Source organism: Anomalospiza imberbis, chromosome Z (assembly GCF_031753505.1).
Source record: "Anomalospiza imberbis isolate Cuckoo-Finch-1a 21T00152 chromosome Z, ASM3175350v1, whole genome shotgun sequence".
Taxonomy (NCBI): Eukaryota; Metazoa; Chordata; class Aves; order Passeriformes; family Viduidae; genus Anomalospiza; species Anomalospiza imberbis.
The window spans coordinates 12,044,138-12,060,423 of NC_089721.1; the positions used below are offsets into that span (position 1 = coordinate 12,044,138).

At 42.4% G+C, this 16,286-nt stretch overlaps 1 protein-coding gene across 2 annotated transcripts in view; it reads right to left on the reverse strand.

The window, feature by feature from the left end:
* The window catches only part of RICTOR (RPTOR independent companion of MTOR complex 2), an 83,256-nt gene that overhangs the window by 48,130 nt on the left and 18,840 nt on the right, over window positions 1-16,286 (reverse strand). For both annotated transcript variants that reach the window (XM_068175650.1, XM_068175649.1), the window contains exons 3-4: window positions 9,448-9,545; window positions 907-971 (exon numbers count right to left, since the gene is read on the reverse strand). In XM_068175650.1, coding sequence (XP_068031751.1) covers window positions 907-971; window positions 9,448-9,545 — 163 coding nt within the window. The remainder of the gene's footprint in view (window positions 1-906; window positions 972-9,447; window positions 9,546-16,286) is intronic.

The window sequence follows — 16,286 nt, forward strand, 5'->3', positions numbered from 1 at the left end:
GTCAATGGAAAGACAAGATCAGTGCCTGCCCCTCTTCCCCTCATGAGGAAGCTGTAGACCAGTCAAAGAACTGGCACAGTGAAACCACCACAAAGGAAAAGACTATAATGAGATTCAACACTCAAAAGCAAAAGCTACCAAAAAGAGATGTGTCACTACCTTTAGGTATGCAATGAAAACATACAGCTACTCAAAAAGATAAAGACATTGGGTTTTAGCTCAGAAAACAATTACACAAGGTTTCCCAACATTTTGCTCAGAGAGCAATTGGCTTTCCTAAGCTTTTTTTTTTTTTTTTTGCTTAAGTGAGATCTAAGTTGAAACAACACAGAAATGCAGTAGATATTAGATCTTATTTGCTTTTATCACCAGTGCTGGTCTTCAACACAAATTTACAAATTTCTGTGTGGAAATAAGCATGTAGTTACATTTGACAGTCAAAATGGCCACAAAATAGACAGAAATTCCACTTAAAAGTATATACACAGGACACGTCAGTAGCAAGGCAAGCAGTTTCATGGACATATACACCAGTACAACATAAAATATTGATCTTTAAATCTTGATTCTGTATCAAGAGTATGCTCTGTATTTTGTAGATGTACATTTTTATTAGAAGTGCTTTCTACAACTACTGAAATACTTAGAGGTACTTTTACATCTCTGAGGAATATAATGAAGAAATCTACACTTCTAACTTGGAGTGTTTGTCTCTGTTTGCCTAAGAGTGAATAACATATTTCTGATTTTACTCATTAAAGTATTTGCAGGTTATATACTTGCATTATGAAGCTTCAAACATATTATAAATACAAGATACTTGTTCAGAAGTACAAAAAAAGTTTATTTAATTGCACCAAAACAACTGAAGTTCCCAAGGATTGCCTAGTGCTCTTTAATACTTACCATATTATGATGCTGTCATAGGTAAAACCTAACTTTTCTTCAGCATGGCCAGTATTACAAAGAAGCTGAAAATAAAAGAAAATATTTATTATTTATAGATCTCCAAAAATAACCATGAAAAATCATAGATTTTGGCAAATGCTTTCAAAAAAAATGGAAGAATTTAATTTATAGCAAGGGAGAGAATACCAGCTTCAGACTTCCCTGAAAATTTCTGCTGTCTGTATTGTGTTCCTATACACACCTGATACAGGGACTCACCTGTGGATTTTCATAGCAAAAAAAGGTTTCACAGTTGTATAAGCTGTGTACTGGTTCGTCCATTTTTCAGCACCAGATTGCTAGCTGGCAACTGGTAATTTGAGCAGAGAGCAAAAATGACTGAAGTCAAAGCAAATCTGCAGGGGCTCAGGTGAGAGTTTTGAAACAAAGACTGACACTGATAGTCCACTGTCCTGTTTCGTCACAGTAGCACAGAAGTACAAAAAAATCAGAAGGCATTACCAAGTGTCCTGTAACTGACATTTGGTCTTGGCCTGCCACCCATTCTATAGAACTTGTACCTCTGAAAAATCAGAGCAAATTTTGTATTTATGCACACAAGAAGACAGCTGTAAGCTGCCACAAACTGGACACTTCAACCGTATCTAGTCATTGTGAACAGAAAAGATTTATAAGCACAGTTTTTAAGTCCAAAACCATGTTTAAAAGGAGCAAGCTAGGTTGCCAATGTTTTAGCCTCTTGAGGAAAGGAAAACAATCTCTTCTGTAAGAAGAGCTGATGATGTTCTTCTTTTCAAGAGAAGCAAAGAAATTCCTAGTAATCTTACTATCCCTGGCTAAAATTATAAAATATTATCATGTCCAAATCCCAAAGCACTTTTCTGAGCACTTCCAAAAACTCAAGTGACTAATACTGATTGCAATAGTTTTGCACTTTGTCCTCCGTTTTCAAAACAGGCGTGTGTTCAGTTCTAAGTCAGTGCAGTATTAAGTTTCTCCTCAGTGAGGAATTCAGGAAGTATTTGTGCTAACTAGTCATTACCTCTCCTCTGAAAATACTGTAATATATCAAACCCTGTGACACATTCTTTATGTGTATTTACTGCTAACAATAAGAAATTTATAATAAACAACACAAACAACCAAATCAAGGCTACTGTAAGTTAAAGTATTTAGTGTGTTCCATGCTTCAGCTGTACTGTTCACCTCCATCTGAAAAAATGGCATATTGACAGAAACTCGTCTTTTAAGTAAACCCATTTTATTAGAAAGATCATTAAAATTCAAACAGTTCTTGGGTTTATGCTCAACAAGTAGAAATTAATTAAGTGATCACATTATGTCTTACGAAGTTGTCTTTCAAGAAAAATACTTAGTGATAGTGCTGAAATTTAAGGCTATTAATGAGAGATTATTAAATTGGCCTGGATCAGCTCCACGTTTGGGCTCAAAAAATTTAAGTTAATTGAACTATTTTGGATTTTGCATTTTTCTTAACCAAAGACTATTATAAAACATATGGAAAGTTTTTACATAACCTTTTTTTACCACCTTTCAAATTTAAATGATAATAAAACCAGACAATTGATGCACTAACTGGTTATGACAGTGCGTCACTTCCTAACATCAATCTATTTTTATGCTATGTTGTTGGACTGCCTAAGGCCACCACTGCTGCTTTAGCATTTCTATTGACATCTTATGAACTGTAAAAACTGGCTGGCAGAGTGTAAGCAAAACAGTGCGAGAAGACAGTGAGTAAAAACAGTTCATTGTTCAGTTGCAGACAATCACATCAATAGTTGTTTAGGCTAGTCATTTATACATCTAAACCTTTCCCCAGCATTCCACACCAGACACAAATGAGAAATCCTAACTTAACACAACAGATTTTCCTCAACAGCCTATTCTTCCTACTTTAAAAAAACCCACAGAATTGTAATTTCGATGAAGGAAAAACACATTTTTTAGAAAGCTGCTATAGTGTGCACTAGTGCATTAGTGAAGCAGTCTCCTATCAGACATTTACCATTGGTTTGCATCTTGAGCAGTCCTGAGATTAAATGGAAGCAATTGACATCTTCCAGGAACCCACCTAACTTGCTGCATTGCTAAAAAACATTCAATTCATTGAACCAGTTCTACACTAGTTGTCATTCTCACCAAATATATACAGTGGTTATTAGCTCATCAATACCAATTGTTTTCACCTATGTATGTGCTCCCACTGCACGCATCTTCACTGATGCTGAAAAGAACTTGACCTTATCTTGAAATTCAAACACAGTCATGCAACCTGACAAGTTAAAACTTTCATCAAGTTTAACTGCTGTTTGCATATAAATTTCTGAATTTGACAATAATAATTATGGAAGTGTTTGATGGTGTCTGTACATACATCTGAAATACTTCTCCCACAAGAAAAGAACTACTAGTCTATTTTCCCTTTAATGGGACACCAGTATTTATGTATTAGCCTTCCTTGTAATTTCTATATGTTCCATACAGAAAAGGACCTAAAAAGATGGACAGCAAGACCAGAATTCAAAAATGTTTCAGTGACTTGAAAGATGTGCTCAAACTCATTAAGAAGATTTAACTAAACAGTACAAACAGTGTATCATATCCTTCAGAGTACTACAAATTAACAGACACATAAGAAATGAAAGTAGGCCAGCAGAGAAACAGAAAATGTCCAGAAATACACATTCAGAATGTTAATTTAAAAAAAAAGAAAACAAATTTTATCTCTGGAAATACTAATAGGACTGCATTATGTTTCAGATTAAAAGACTTCTTCAATTTCACCGGTTGCTCTCAAAACCGCAAGAACAAAATTTTCTGTGCAACATTTTAAGAACAAAGTGGAAAACATGTAGCAGAAAAATGGACAAGGCAGACAGAAAATCCACCCATGAAGGCTCACCCATTTGTTTTATTTAACCTAGGAAAGGGATAAAACAAACTGGCTGGTAAGGCTGGATTTCTGCAAGTTTGAAAAAGGGAAAAAATAGTCATGGAAGCTGCTATAAAGAACAGACTGTTCAGCTGGTTCCAATTCCTTGGATATTTGCTATGTTATAAATGTCTGTCCTTAAATATACTATACTAAAAAACTTTCTTCTCATTTCACCTTCAAACAACATCTAGCAGATCAATGATTCTGGCCCAAATGCAGTGGTATTTGTAGATGGCTGAACTCCTGACAAAGTCAAGTAACTGTCATATGTCTGACTGTAAGATTTAACAATTAGCATACATACCATGACAGCATAACTCTGTAGGCAAGTAGTACCAGAATAATGAAATCTATCTTTGGCTATACATTGACATAGTTCATTAAAATGGCAATGGATTATCATATAATACCTCGAATGATGAAATTATTTATGTTTATACATAGTTTTCATATATAGACCTTACTTATAAAAAGTATACATTTTTAAACACACATAATAAATGTTATATATTTTATAATCGATACAAACAAAACCAGAGTATACTTTGAATTAAATCTGCAAATGAGCCCACTTCAAAATTAGTATTTTGTGATCAAATACACAGTGACTGGGCATAGCAAAGATTCTCCGAGGATAAGATTAAATATTAGGACAAAATGGTATGTACACTAGGCCAGACAGTGACTAACTTACAGTGAAGGTTTTTTTCATGTTTACTGTCAGCTATGAGTTCTTCATACTACTCAGATGAGTCACAGCAATATGAGTAACATATCAACATGTCTTGGAAACAGTAGCTCAGAACAACAAAACCATAGGAGGTCAACAACATGCACACATGGAGTGCACATTTGAGACCATTCCAATTTATATTTAGCAGAATAACCACAGCAATTACTAGGTAAAAATACTATATTATTCTGTGCATTCAGAATGTAACTACTGCATTATAACTTTGGAAATATAGTTTGAGCTGCCACTGGTAATATTTAAGCAAAGACTACTATGTAGATCCTAGTCTTAAGAGAAGCCCCTACTGAAACTGTGGATTCTGGATTTAGACATATTTGTTTCACAGCTGAATGTCTCTAAGTACATGTTCTGTTTCTATCTGCTACATCATCATGAGATTTCAGGTTTTGTCAGTGGTTTATCTACTTGGATTAATGTTACAGTCAGGCAATACATTCAGTCTAAGTCACCTGGGTTTTGCAAAAGACAAAGAGACTCTAAAATGACAGAATATGAATCAGAGACACAATTTGTGAAAGCCTCTATGGCCATATCCATATCATCCCAGTGAAAGTCAGCAGCATGGCCAAAAGCTAACAGATATGCAGAGCAGAATAGCAGAGCTTCATTAAATAATGACAATTAGTTTCAAACAGATTGAAAATATAATTTTCCATATCACTATGGAAAATGACGCTGTTCCATTCCTAAGTTTATATCTAAAATTAATTGCTTTTGTCCTTTAAGAATTACCTTTCTTTTTGAAAGAAAAACATAAATTCCTAAGTATCTGTGGATTTCTTTTTCAGCTTGTGATTAAAATACCCTTTTAGTTTTACAAAGGTATGAAAGATTTCTCAGAAGTTCCCAGTGGGATAAACCTTCTATAATAGAGGATAAATAAATACTTCAAATCACAAAGGTATTTTCCACTACGTAAATGCAATTGTACAGTTTCTTCAGGTTTTCAGTGATTTATCTTACTGTTTCTCATGGGAGTGGGGAAAACCCAAAAGATGTAACCATGATGTTTTGGTACTAATCAGCAGAGGCTGGGAAACTTCAAGGTGCTTGCCTTATGTAGGCGGCCATATAAATTAAAGATGGGTAATCCCACTCAGTTTACTGGAGCTAAATGCATGTACCAAACTTGTGAACTGCTGTGACATTTGAAAGTGTCACTGACCATTTACTGGAGGTCAAATTCTCAAACAGTTTTCAGGTCAGAATGTAAGTTAGCTTAAATAGGGTGTCTTGAAAGGAATATAGATTGAGGCAGTACTTCATAAAATTTTTTGCCCACAAAACTGCAGCTTCATTTACTAGGTGACAAGAAGCACAGGAGGAGTGTGTTCTCATTCAAAGCAGATAAATTTTCTAAGTCTGCTGCTGCTGCAGTTCAGAACTAAACATACCTTTCCACAGCCTGTGCATCACCAGACTGGGAATGCTAATTTCCTGGAACAGAAAACTTAAGAACACCTGTTGGGCAAGAACAACTCACATTCCAGCAAAGAACTTGAACACTAATGCTACTTAGCTACTAATGAGAAGTAGCAAATACTTGATAAATGAAATGCAAGTTTTTGTAAGATAGCATGAATAAAGAATATTTTCAAAGTAATAATGGGTGCTGTGGAAACCTGAACATGGATAGTTAACATTTCTCTTAAAGGGAAGTAACAATGAAACAGGAATTACAGCAACTAAGAACACAAGCTTCATATAAAGCATCTGCCTTACTGTCTCATTCTTGCAGATGAACTAGTAGACTAGAAATCAACTCCTGTTGACTTCTGATCACCATTATTTAAAAAAAAAAAATTAAAGTATTTCACTTCTACATAAAACCTTGAAGTCTAATTCAGTACTAGTTCAGTAATTTTAAAAGAATGATTATGTTTCTGCTTCTTAAAAAAAGGGAGGTGAGGGGAACAGATCTCACCTTAAAAATCCAGTCCAGTTTCAAGTAAAGAAATCTGAACGTAACACACCTCAGATATCCTGAAAATAATACAAAACTTGGTGTCTATCCTGATTCTTGTCAAGAAACTCCATATTTGGAGTAAATTACATTATTGTTTCCATGTGATAAAAACATTTTGCTTTCCCTGACTGAAGAACTAAAACATTAAGATTCACACTCTTTGAAGGAAAAACATGGGGTAATTAGGAACAACTGCTTAGACTAGTTCAGATGTTTTAAGTGTAATAATATTTCTAGCAGGAGAATAATGTTCCATATTATTTTATCTGAAATACACTATTAAAAATGTTCAAAGGTCCTTTCCCTGTCCATAGTACAAATATCACAGATAACAAGTAGGTCTTTAAAAATGGAACACAAAATGTAACAATTTATAAACAAATCAAGTTCATATTCACTGTAATTCCAACACAGGATACAAACATCCTCAGCCCTTAGCATATCAATCTTACTCACACTCCTGTCTCACAAAGGAGGAACTGAGGCTACACCAATTCATCGTAGAAGAACAGAGTGCAAAAAGGAAATAAAACCATCTTGCCAAGCTCCAGGCTTTCACTTTTAACCACTGGAATGAAAACCACAGAATTGTTCCAACCACAAGGCAGACAATACAGTACAACTTGCAGCTTTTATTCTATTCTCATGTCTGCATTTACAGGTCTAACACAAATAGGAAGAGTTTTTAAAATCAAATGCACTAAGTTATACAAAGTACATATTCCAGGGAGATGAATATAAGAACTAATGTTCAATATTAAATTGAGTAGTATGATTCCCTCATGCACATTGATTCTGATTTAGAATCAAAATCAGGTTATGAACAACAGTCTCCATCTTCAAACATCATATTTAATTTTATTAAGTTGTTTTACACACTCATAATTTCCTGCCAGTCTTAAGTGCAATTTACGAAAACCGTCCTTACATTTCTGTATTTTCCATTTTCAACACTGGGTTTAACAAAACCCTCAAATAATCTTCAAATATTCAATTATGGAATTATGCAATCTCTCAAAACTATCTTTTAAAAAGAATATTTGGTTCATCTTTTATTACAATATGCATATTTATTAATTTAACACAGTTATGGATGATTTTAATCTGATTTTATATCTGATTTTCATTAGCAAAATTGATCCTGTTTTAAGATCCCTAGTTCAAATAATGACTTTTCACTCTAAATTGTGCATCTACAAACCTAATCCAGCTCGTTAATTTTAAGACAACTAGAGAATTTGGAAGCATTCACATTTCGAAGTTTCCAGATTATCAGAAAAAGGAAACCGAGCTATGCATCAGACTTTTCTAGCAGAATAAAGGGCATTCTTGCAACACATTTTGGAATCCCAGTGAAAACAGCAGCATTCTGTCAATAGTTGATGTCTGACAGACACAAAGCAATAGCCCAAAGAGATCTCAGTGTGACGTTCAGTTCCTTAGTAAGCGCTCCTACACATGTTCTGAATCAATCCAGAAAATTTAGCACTTACAAATTTGCTATTAATGCATTAGAAGATAAATACATTTGTTACTGTGATTTTGTTCTCAGTAATCACCCTCCCATTAAGTGAATCTTACACATTATTGAAGTGGCGAATCTCACTAGGAGTGCCTTTAACAGCCAAGATATATTTTGAAAGGTAATCATGCATGTTTGTCCTTCTCTCATCAACTGGTTCCCCAAACCTTCCCTTGAGAATTCACTCTTTCATGTAAGATTGGGTCAAAAATGTCAAATGGACTTCTGGCAACCTTACTCAATTCTTTGTAGCAAACTTATCTGCTCTGCATAATTTAAATCTTAGTTTATTCCTTGCATTCGCCTCTACTGTGTTATTTCTTGGCTGCTGCTGGTTGCAGGATCCATCCTCAGTCACAGGAAATCAGTTTTCATTTTCAGGTGTGCTGCCCTATCTCTATCAGAAAGGTGTACAACCCACTATATCCCTCTATCAGTCTATCAGTTTGGGAAGGCCCACACTGAAGCTTCAATATCTCCTGCCTCACTGACTGCAACACACGTTTCCCTTGCACTGACAAACGGAACACTGGTCCAACCACAACCACTCACCGTCCTACAATGAACACCTTTTCCCTAACTCCCTAATCACCTCCCACGAGTCATCTCAGCTTCTCTCCACAGGTTTCTCTTTTACCCAAAAAATACTACTTGTTGTCCTTCTGAAAATCTTTCACAGTTTCTTTCTTCAGCTTACACCCTCATGCTGCAGTAAGATTTTAATTCTTGCCTCATCAGCTCAGAATAACAGCTTCCAATCTATCTGTTGTGTTTTCAGTGCGTACTGGTCACAGATCCACGATTTGGAAGAAGCACGTCAAAAATCATCAACACAGACATATTCCAGAAATGGACCCTTTAAATCTTTTTCGCTATGAAAACTGCAGTGAAAGTTGCAGTTCTTACTCTATTAGTGTTCAAAACATTCCTATAATGTACAATGATACAGACCTCCCCCCTCACCATACTCAATCAGTTTACATTCAGAAATTATGGGATTTTACTTTTTTTATTTCAATTCTACACAGCAGGAACCAAATCTTAAGTTTGAGTTATGCAACTTAACCCATTAACTGGGAGATACTTCCATCTTCTAAGCACTAAAATATTACAAAAATTCAGCCAGCAGGACAGGTATGCAAACTTCAGCATAACTCTGCATTCACATATTTGCTAGCCTTTATTTCTTACCTTCCTTTCCCACAGTATGTAGGCTTCAAATACTATTCTGTAATATTAAGCAATTTCATTAACGTCCCAGCCAATGTCTGACTGAGTAAATACGAAACATTTTACCTGTACAATTACTTGTACTGTGACACTATTTGAGTTCTTACCTTAGTAAAATTATTCAAGTGACCTAGTTTTCTCATATTTGACACGCCCTGTAATTTGGCCACATTTTGGAGAATCTCTCTCATATTATCACAAGGGTCTGCAAAAGAAAAGAGGGTATTAGCAGATACAGGAAAAGAAAAATAAAAAAATAAGAAAAATCTGAACATGCATTCAACATGCAGCTTCATAATATAATAGGTACTCTCCTGGTCTCAGTTAGGAATGCAGAGCACTTTTGCTCCAAGAAGCATCAATCTGATTTATGCTAGTGTTGCATCCTGGGTTTGAGTTCAAATTATGGGTTTTTTCTTTGTTAGTTTTCCAGTTCTCTGTACCCTCGTGCATCTCCCGGGTTTTCCCCTACTCCTGCGGTTTCCGTGCCAGTCTCCCCGTGCCCGCAGTCCCACTTGCCCCAAAGCCCCGTGTCTGCCCCTGCCGTGTTCCCATTGGTCGCTGTAATACACATCATCACCACGATGTCTGTATCCATTGCCGGGAGGACTCCCCGTCCGCCCTGTCCCTCCCCTATATCACCCCACTCCTCGGCATGCTTGAGGCCAATTGCGTCCATGCGAAGTTGGGAGCGGGCTGCAGCTTTTCCACCGCAGCTCTCGCGGTGGAAAAGCATCCAGCCGCCACAGGGAGGGATTTGGACGAATTCCCTGCCTCTTTGTTTCTTCCCTCACGCCGACGGCGAAGTGTGGCCAACAGCCCACCCCAGAGCGCGGCAGCAAAGGCACCCAGGAAGTACGGCGAGCCCCGGCCCTGATGAAAAGCTGAGACGCCCAAGCTGGGCACTCGAGAGCTGACCGGGGCTGAGAAAAGTAACGCGAAGCTGCGAGTGGCGCCCAACCTCAGGGCCACGGCCAGCGCAAAGCTGCGGAGCAGGCAGAGAGTCACCACAGAGCACCCAGGAGCCACGCAGAGAGAGCGCCGCCGCCGCGAAGCTGCGCCGCCGGCCAGCGAGCGCTGCTGCCAAGATGAGCGATCGCAATCCGCACGGAAATCCGCTGCCGCCACTGCAGGGTTGCGGTCTATGACAGAAAAGTGCTCCGTGCCGGACTGAAAACGGGAGCAAGAGTCCCAATGAAGTAAGTCAGTGACGTCTCTGACACCCACAGGAAAACATGCTGTGTTTTCCCGTGTGGGACTGGAAGCGCAACCATTCATAGCTACGGAAAGCCTAAGAACGGACGCTTCCCTGGAAAGAAGACCCTGGTAGCAGCTTTTATTTGTGAAGATTCCGGTTTGGTGAGTGATTAGCCGCGGGGGGTACCCAGCTAATACTTCACGTGGGTGGGCTCTGCCGCGTTTCTGGGGGTACGGAACACGCAGCACGCAGCGTGTGCGGCGGGCTGCCAGGGTCTTTTGCGTTTTTTGCTTTTTCTTTTGCTTTTTCTGCACCAGGGGTGAGGTTGTGGGTAGAAATAGCATGGGGACCATGCAATCCACCCAACAAAGGGAATTCTATACCCAAATTAAGGGGATTTTATCAGTAAAACGTCCCTACCCCAAAAAGTCAGTCAAGCAGTTTGTATGATGGCTCTGCTTTTCCTTTCCACATGTAACCACGGAGGATGATCACAGAACAGAGTTCAGGGAGCAAGTAGGAGCCAGGTTAGCAGAGGAATCGACAGGGATCCCTCTGTGAAAGACTGCTTCCCAAAGCTCCATTTGCTGATATCGGAGGTTGTAAAAGCGGGGTCCACACGAGAAGCGGGCAGGGAAAGGAAAGAGCCATTGGGCAAAACTGCTGTTTCCCCTAAACCCATTTCCCCATTCTCTCCTATCCCTCTATCCCCTAACCCGGGTAGGCAGAGGGCACCTCTGCCACTCTGAGGTGCAGGGCAGCTCCACAGACGTGGACCATGTTCCTGGCTCCCCCAAGCCGCCCCGGCACCCCTGTCTTAGCGAAATTAACTGCTTTGCTGAGGAACCGACCCCAAACCCCTTTTCCAATCCCTTTTTCCCGGTTAGAAACCCTAGTTCTGGTGCTACCCCACGCTACCCTGCTCCCCTGAATCCCTTCCTTTGTTCCCCTGAGGAAGCCGCAGCGATGTAGCTGGGGCCTCTGTCTTCCCAAGATGGAGGGCAGCCATGTGGAAGGGTTTCTTCTTCCCATAATCCCTTTGTCCCCTTTGTTCCCTGTATCCCCACCTTTGACCCCACCTCCTCCTGCTTCCCTGTGGGTGTGGGCACCGGCCACTCCAGGCACCGGGTTGCCACCTCTCCCGCTGTTCCCCCTTGGGTGGGTGTTCCCTTCTTCCATGTCCTACCTGCCGCAACATCAGCCCCACCCTCCCCCGACAGGGAGGGCTCTGTCACCTCCACCCTGCTTTCCCAGGGTGAAGATTCTCCCCACCCTGTCCACCCTGTCCCTTGTACCCTGCCCCCACGTCCTCCCACTCCTCAGATACCCGGGGGGGCAAGGGGAGGAGGGGAGGGGACAGGGCCCAATCTACGAAGTCGAGCAGTTGCTCCGCACTCCAGCCTCCTACACCAGGGGAGGGGAAAACCCTACGTGGACACCCCCTCCCTATGAATCCATAAAAGAGGTCTGCAAAACATTACGTGATTTTGGACAAAAAAGCCCCCTTTTTAAAGGCATTTTAAAAGTGACTTTAATGTCTAGAACCGTAGTGCTAGCAGACCTTAAGCGTTTGTTTAGCTGCTCGCTTCTCCCATCAGAATACAGCCTGTGGGAGAGGAGGTGGAAGAAACTGGCAGTAGACCTGCTTCCCGAAATCCGAGAAGGGCCTTACAGCCTGGATTTCGCGGAAGAACCAATCACTTTGGACCATCTCGTGGGTGAAGGAGAATGGAGTGAGGGGCAACTTCAGGCTCGGGGAATTCCAACGGCCGTGCTGGACGTGTCCAGGGGTGCAGCAGAGCGTGCGTTCCTGGGCATGCCCACCAAGGACACGATGGTTCCCTATACAGCGATTAAACAAGGTATGTAGATAGACCGGGTCCGGGCAGCAGTTGAGAGACGGGTAGAGAGACCTGAACACCGAGACGAGCTAGTCCTAGAAGTGGTGCACATGAATGCCAACACCATGTGCAAAAGGATCATCCTGTCACTGCCGGCCTCACCAGCACCAACCCTTGACCAGATCATCGAGGAGTGCACCCTGAAATCGCAACTGATGGAGGAGGAGGCCCCAAAGAGACCTAAAGACAAGCCGGTCACATCTGCTGCTGCTGCTCCGAGGAACTCAGCTCCGAAGCGACTTCCATCCACACGCTGGTGCTTCCACTGCCATCAGGAGGGACATTTTCAGGATCGCTGCCCACTTCTAAGGACTGTATCACCCAGGGCTGTGGGAGGAGGGAGGGGGGGCAGGAACCCCACAATCCCAAAAAACTAGGAAAGGAACGTGCACTTGCCTCGCGTGCTGATAAAAATGAGGCAAGTCACGGTGCCACGAGAGGAGCCACGATACACCATCTAGTCCCATCTGTAAGCGGCTGCGTCTCAACTACTGACATCGGGGAGCCTTATCGGCTCCGACTCACCAATTCTGTCAACTTTCGTTCCCGGGACTGGCATTTCTTCATAGCAGACACAGAGCTTCTATCGCACATCTGCCGCTGTGAAACCAGGAGGAAGGAGGACCTTCTGAACTGCAGGTACCTCATGGTTGGAGACACAAAAAGCACCCCACTGGAGATAGAGGTTCCTCCAGTAATTTCCACCCTTAATCCGAGGCTCTTCTATCTTGTGGCATGCTGTGTCCATCCCCCCCTCTTCCTGCCTAAGGGCCACGTTATTGCACAGGCAATTCCTATTCCTCGTGCTCTGTGTAATGACCTGGAACTCTCAGTCTTTTATGCTGGGAAGTTGGGAGCGGAGAAACCCCTCATATGGTGTAAACTCAAGTGCGAGGGGCGCTCTGCATACCTTCAGGGGATGTTGGACACAGGGGCAGACGTGACGGTCATCTCACCACACAAGTGGCCGTCACACTGGGAGCTGCAAAGCGTGGCCACGCCAGTCTTAGGAGTAGGCGGGCCCCAGCCAGCAAAGCAATCAAAAAATATTATCCAAATTAAGGGTCCGAACGGACTGCTAGCCTCACTACGTCCGTTCGTGATCGATTGTAAATTTACACTGTGGGGGAGAGAAGCCATGTCCCAGTGGGGAGCCAGATTGGAATTTCTGGCCCCCCAACATTTTTAGGTGCAGCCACTGAGGAGCGCCCCACACAGAAATGAACATGGCTCACAGATAAGCCTGTCTGGGTGGAGCAGTAGCGGCTAAGTGAACAAAAACTACAGGCACTCACAAAACTGGTGGAGTAGGAATTGGCAAAGGTCGAAACTAACAGCCCCTGGAACTTTCCGGTGTTTGTAATTAAAAAAAGGGGGAAGGACAGGAGGTGACTCCTCCATGATTTAAGAAAAATTAATGAAGCTATAGAAAATCTGGGCTCTCTCCAACGGGGTATGCCATCTCCATCTATGCTACCCCAAAATTATAATTTGGCTGTAATTGACATTAAGGATTGCTTCTTTCAAATCCTACTCCATACGGATGATGCTCCCCGTTTTGCCTTCTCTGTACCCTCCATCAACAGGGAAGCCCCTATGAAGCCCTACCACTAGACAGTACTACCTCAGGGGCTAAAATGTTCCCCCACTATATGCCAGTGGTATGTCGCCAGGGTTCTGTCCCCAATGCGTGCCAAGTGGACATCCTGTATTTTCTGTCATTACATGGATGATGTGCTGATTTGTGCCCCTGACAGCAAGGTCCTACAAGCAGCTCTGGAGGAGGACACTGTTAGGGCCTTGTCAGTGGCCGGATTCGAACTACAAAAAGAGAAGGTACAGTTACTGCCACCCTGGAAATACCTGGGCCTAGAAATTAATAATCAAACTATTAGGCCTCAACAAATTCAGATAAGTAACAACCCCAAGACGCTGAATTACATCCAGCGCTTGTGCAGATCGCTAAATTGGATCAGGCCACGGCTGGGACTCACCATGAGGGAACTATCCCCTCTTTTTGACTTGTTAGCAGAAAGGGAGGGGGATGAGGGTTTAAGTTCCCCGAGAGTCCTAACCCGGGAGGCCAGAGCCACACTCGAGAAGGTCCAAACCACCATCACGAGCAGGCAAGCCCATCGCTGTCAACCAGGGCTGCCTTTCTGCTTCATCATCTTAGGTGAGTTACCCCATTTATATGGCATAATATTCCAGTGGGACAAGGGCCAACAGGACCCCCTCTTGATAACAAAGTGGGTGATCCTTGGCCACAGACAGTCCAAAAGTATCACCAGGCCACAAGAGCTGATGGCGCAGCTCATAATATGGACCAGGGCTCGTCTGCAAGTACTAGCGGGTTGTGACTTCACATGTATCCACCTCCCCATCAAAACATCCACGGGGAAAATGACCAAGGAGACCTTTGAACACCTTCTCAGACAAAATGAAAATATGCAGTTTCCTCTAGACAGCTTCTCAGGCCAAATTCAAATTGGGCATCCTGGCCATCATCTGTTCAATACAGAATTCAAATTACAAAGTAAAAAGCCACTCAAAGCACTGACAGTATTCAGAGATGGGTCAGGGAAGTCCCACAAGTCAGTAGTGACTTGGAAAGACCCAGAGACTCAGTTGTGGGAATCAGACGTTAAGGTGGTGGAAGGTTCCCCACAAGTGGCTGAGTTGGATGCTGTTGTGAGGGCTTTAAAAAAATTCGATCAACCTTTTAATCTAGTCACGGACTCGGCATATGGAACAGTGGCAGGAACAGCGTCTAGAGCTGAACATGCAATTGAAAAGGAGGTCCCAAGTCAAGTCATCTTCAGGTTGCTCACAGAATTAGTACACCTGGTTTCTAACCGTGAGCATCCCTTTTATGTGGTACATGTGAGATCATACATGGATCTCCCAGGCTTTATTGCCGAAGGGAACCGCAGAGCAGACGCCTTGACAGCCCCAGTACAGGTGGGAGGCCAGCCGAACACAGTCCGGCAGGCCAGGCTCAGCCATCAGCAGTTCCATCAAAATGCCCCAGGTCTGGTACGTCAGTTCCACCTGCGGCGTGACCAAGCCAGGGAAATTGTGGCCTCATGCCCCAACTGTCAGGAGGCAGCTTTAACACTGGGAGCAGGTGTGAATCCCAGAGGTCTCCGCAGTTGTGAGGCATGGCAGATGGACGTCACCAAAGTCCCTGAATTTGGAAAACTCAAGAATGTCCATATAACTGTGGACCTTCTCGGGAGCAGTTTTTGCATCAGCCCACATAGGGGAAAGGGCCACTGACGTGAGAAAACACCTCATACACGCCTTTGCTACCTTGGGGGTCCAAGCCACAATAAAAACTGATAATGGTCCAGCATATACTTCCAGGGTACTCAGTAACTTCCGGCAGGAATGGGGGTCCAACATAAAACCGGGATTCCTCACTCCCCCACTGGCCAGGCCATAATAAAAAGAACACACCAGACGCTGAAGCAGGTCCTCTGGAAGCAGCGGGGAGATGTGCGAGTGCTGTCACCGCAGGAGAGGCTCTGCAAGGCCTTGTTTACCATCAATTTCCTAAACTGCTCTTTTGACAGGCAAGAACCGCCAGCCCTGAGACATTTCAAACAACATCAGGAGCTCCAGCCAGAGGAGAGGCCTCCAGTATCAGTGAGGGATCCGGACTCTAAAGAAATCCAGGGTCCATTCCCACTTTTGACTTGGGGACGGGGATATGCCTGCGTATCCACGCCCTCAGTAGTCAAGTGGATCCCCAGGAGGCATGTTAAACCTTTCATTCCAGGACAATCAGTGAGTCAGAGCAATACAGTGCCAGTGGATGCAACTAATGATCCCACCAACCAAGGGG